At 37.8% G+C, this 4,345-nt stretch overlaps 1 protein-coding gene across 1 annotated transcript; it reads left to right on the top strand.

Moving 5' to 3' along the window:
• The first annotated feature begins 1,845 nt into the window (after positions 1-1,845).
• On the top strand, positions 1,846-3,810 carry LOC113731048 (adenylate-forming reductase 03009). Its single transcript, XM_027256084.2, has one exon. The coding sequence runs from the start codon at positions 1,915-1,917 to the stop codon at positions 3,577-3,579; it is 1,665 nt and encodes a 554-aa protein (XP_027111885.2). The 5' UTR covers positions 1,846-1,914; the 3' UTR covers positions 3,580-3,810.
• Positions 3,811-4,345: the final 535 nt, after the last annotated feature.

The following is a 4,345-nucleotide window of genomic DNA, read 5'->3' as shown; positions in this document are numbered from 1 at the left end:
GTGGCCAGTATGTCAACTGCGGTAAATTCCTCCTGCTGTCATATCTTACCTAGAATGGATTGATCAACAGCACTAGTGTTTTTCCAATTTGATTATCCCTCGTTATTGATTTCTGTCCTAGTCTTCACTTGTATCTAGAACAACTTAATTTACATTCAACTATATATGTTAGTGAATTTTTTGACTTGTTATGTGAATACACATACATTTAGTACTCCGCATTTAAATATTTTTCTAAAGTGATTTCCCCATTTTTGGCTGTTTTAACCGTTGTTCACTGCACATCCAAACCCTTCATTAATTAGTGTAACTTAATTAATGTATTGGCAGTATTTGTTCAAAATTTGGAACTTACAAAGTGCAGCTATATGTTCTACAAACTGCAATGTATTGTCAAACTAGGGGAACAGACACCCACAAAGTCTGTATTTCAACAAGCTTCTTTTTTACGTGCTTTTTTTTGTAAAAAAAAAAAAAAAAAATTGCTACTTTGCACGTTTCAGAAAGCAAAAATAATAGACATTAAAATTTACAAAATTTTAATTTTTTTTACTTTTTCCGGTGATTGACCAATTTTAAACACTTTGTCAATTTTAATATTCCAAGACGATCAATCCAAGTTTGGCCGGTAATTTGTTTTAGCGACTTGGAATTTTTCCTACTTTATGAAGTGAATATAAGTCCAAAGAAAAAAAAAGACAAATGTGAATAGAAGTCAAGAGATATTATTGAGTTGTTGTTTATTGCTGGCCCTTTTTGCCTTCCCAGTTTGCCGCGAACTAAACTAAGTTGCATAAATTCTGCCTCAAAATAAATGATATCCAACCACTATTAATGACAAAAAGCTCATCGACTTGGAAATTTTCAATTCTCCCTTCCTAGCCTTCCAAATAAATGATATAGTAGAAGATTTTTCATTTCTACAATTGAATCAGCCAAATCAACCAAACCATTTATTTTGAACTTTTTTCTCTGTATTTCTGTAAAGACTGTCAAAATGTGGTATCCAAATTCAGATTCAAAATACATTAAATGATCAATAGTTCTTTTTTTTTTTTTTATGGCATAGTTTCTTCATTCTTAGCGGTTGTACAATTGAGGTTTTTCCACTCATGGACTGGAGATTGACTTTAATCAGAAAAGAACAAGGCAGGGAATTTTGCTGAAATTCGTGAGGGATGGCATGGTATATTACAAGAAGAAAAGCTGTTGAATCTATAGGAAGTAACTGCACCAGAATAGAACCAAAAGGAATGAAAGTCAAGATTGATGCACCCAAAAATGTATTTTTATAGAACAGATGCACATGTATCAAGTAGCTAGTAATATCTAAATTAACTATAAACAACTAAAATTTTAAGTGACCCCTATATTGTAACACAATTACATATCAATTCATGACTTAAAGTTAACATCAAGACTGCTATAAGTTCGAAAGAAATTGAGTGTCCAATGAAGTTGAAGACCCTTCAGATTTAATTTGCATAAATTGAGTACCATTAGAGATACATAATCAGGTATCAAATGCCACAGATTGCAGAACGTTGTTTTAACTTGAAAGAATGAAAAACTAGTATTACAATTGCTCCAACTTTTCTTCGATTACTTGAACCAAGATTATTGGATGTTAGTGAAAGAGAAATTGATTTTTAATTAAATGCAATAATTAACAAGTCAACTTTTCATTACAACGTAAACGCGTGTACCCTTGACTAAGTCATATTCATGTATTACTTCTAAACATAATGAAAAATCCTTATATCCAAGAAAGTCAGCTCTGGAGCTCAAGAGGGCTATAAATAGGCAAACATCCCCCCAGTCAGAGCACAAGCTTTAACGCAATTATCCTAGCTTAACAACTGCGTTAAACGCTTAAAAAAACTAGCATTGTTTTTAGGCAGTGAAAACTTCAACATGCAGAGTGAAAAGATTGGGAGGTTTTCAAGCTGCCGAGGTGTAGCTTTTGAGATCAAACCTCATGCAGATCCATTTGCTATCCCAACAAATTCTTCAAGCAAAAGAATTTGGTTTCCATGGGGAACCGTTTCAAAGATTGTACCTGATGCTGGAGACCTTATACAGAGGTCTATGAGCAAAACCAGCAGCCATTTCTGTGACCTGGACCTTGATGACGATGAAGATAGGGATACTTTGGCTGATATTGAAGAAGGCCTTGAAGCTCATCATGACAATGAGAAATTCAAGCCCTCAATGTCACCAGCGCCTCTTCTTCCACCAGCCGCCAGTAAACGTGAAGAAAAGCCGAAGCCGGCGGCAAAACCAAACCCCAACAGGTTATCTGTTATACTGCTTGATCAAGGGTTGTTCACAGTTTACAAGCGGCTTTTTGTTGTTTGCTTGACACTCAACATCACCGGTTTGGTTCTTGCTGCCACCGGACACTTCCCATATGCCAGGAACAAGGCTGCATTATTCTCTATCGCAAACATATTTGCTTTGACTCTCTGTCGAAGTGAGGCCTTCTTGAGGATCGTATTCTGGCTCGTAGTGAAAGTTTTTGGCCATTCTTGGGTGCCTATTCGAATCAAAACTATGATTACCTCCCTCCTTCAATCTCTTGGAGGGATTCATAGCAGTTGTGGCATCTCCTCAATTGCATGGCTCATTTATGCATTGGTTCTCACTCTAAAAGACACAGAAAGCACTTCATCTGAGATAATTGGCGTGGCATCCACCATTCTTGCACTTATTTGCCTGTCTGCTTTGGCAGCATTTCCTCTCATTCGCCACCTCCATCACAACGTATTCGAGAGAACTCATCGTTTTGCAGGGTGGTCAGCTCTGGCTCTCCTTTGGGCCTTTGTGATCCTCACTATCTCTTATGACCCCAAGACTAAATCCTACAGGAGCGATATCGGCTCCGAACTGGTTAGACATCAGGAGTTCTGGTTTACAGTGGCCATTACCGTACTAATTATCATCCCATGGATAACAGTGAGACGTGTCCCAGTCAAAATCTCGTCCCCTTCAGGCCATGCATCCATTATCAAGTTCCAGGGTGGTATCAAAGCCGGAATACTTGGAAGAATTAGCCCATCTCCATTCTCAGAGTGGCATGCCTTCGGCATAATCTCTGATGGGAAGAATGAGCACATGATGTTGGCAGGTGCAGTTGGTGACTTCACAAAGTCCTTAGTCTCTGACCCGCCAAGCCACTTATGGGTGCGACAGGTGCACTTTGCAGGCCTTCCTTATCTGGTGAACATGTACGATAGGGTCTTGGTGGTGGCAACTGGCTCGGGCATCTGTGTGTTTTTGTCATTCCTTCTGCAGCCATGTAGAGCCAACGTTTGCTTTCTTTGGGTGACCAAAGGTGTTGAGCAAAATTTTGGCAAGGAAATTAAGACCTGGATGAGTGGACACCCCAGGGATAAGGTGATAGTTCATGATACAGCTCTCCTTGGACGTCCAAATGTTTCCCAAATGAGTGTTGATACTGCCAAGAAATGGGGGGCTGAAGTTGTCATCGTTACTAGCAATCCAGAGGGAAGTAGGGATGTCGTCAATGCATGCAAAGGTGCTGGAATTCCTGCCTTCGGCCCAATCTGGGATTCTTGAAACAATTGACTATGCATAATGCAACCGTTATTTTAATATTTTTTTTTCTACTTGGTATTTCTGGTACAGAAAACTAATGTCTGAATTTCAACTAGAGTTGAATTTGTTGATGTTCCTGGAAAGAGAATTTCAACCCTACCTGTACCTACGGTCATACTCGGAACACTTGCTGTTTTCTCCACCTAATTTCTGTCGATTGTGTCTTGCAAATCTGAACTTGCGGTCATTTAAGAGCTGTCTTATTCTTCTAGCAACTTGGTTCCACTTTAGACAGAGTATTAATTGTTAATTTCGACATTTCTGGACCAATTCCTGTTTGATCTTGCACGCATCCCACTTGAGTTCCTTCTATTTCAACTTTAATAAAAGACATTTAATTCTTGTGTTAATATGGTTGATATCACCATTCAAGCACGAGTAACAAAATAGGTTAACTGTAACAAGATATAATCATTCATACATTTGTCAAGAAGTAAATCATATATGGGAGATCAAAAATTAGGGGATTGAACTAAAATTAGTGCAAAATGTAAACAACCAAAACTTTCCAGGCTTTTGGAAAATACACATGCCAAAGAGCTGACATCCTCGAACGTTTTGGTTCTATACCAGTTGGACTTGTTCTTTCTTTAACCCCAACAACTTTAGTTTGGCATATTTGTCATTCTGTCTTTTTTTTTTTTTTTTTTTCTAAATTATCATTATTAACAGACACATTAGATCCTTTGTTCTTTGACATGATCTTGCCTATTATTCAGAAACAATA

Source organism: Coffea arabica, chromosome 2e, assembly GCF_036785885.1.
Source record: "Coffea arabica cultivar ET-39 chromosome 2e, Coffea Arabica ET-39 HiFi, whole genome shotgun sequence".
Taxonomy (NCBI): domain Eukaryota; kingdom Viridiplantae; phylum Streptophyta; class Magnoliopsida; order Gentianales; family Rubiaceae; genus Coffea; species Coffea arabica.
Note: the sequence above shows the minus strand (reverse complement) of the source record. Positions and strands in the feature narration are given on the sequence as shown.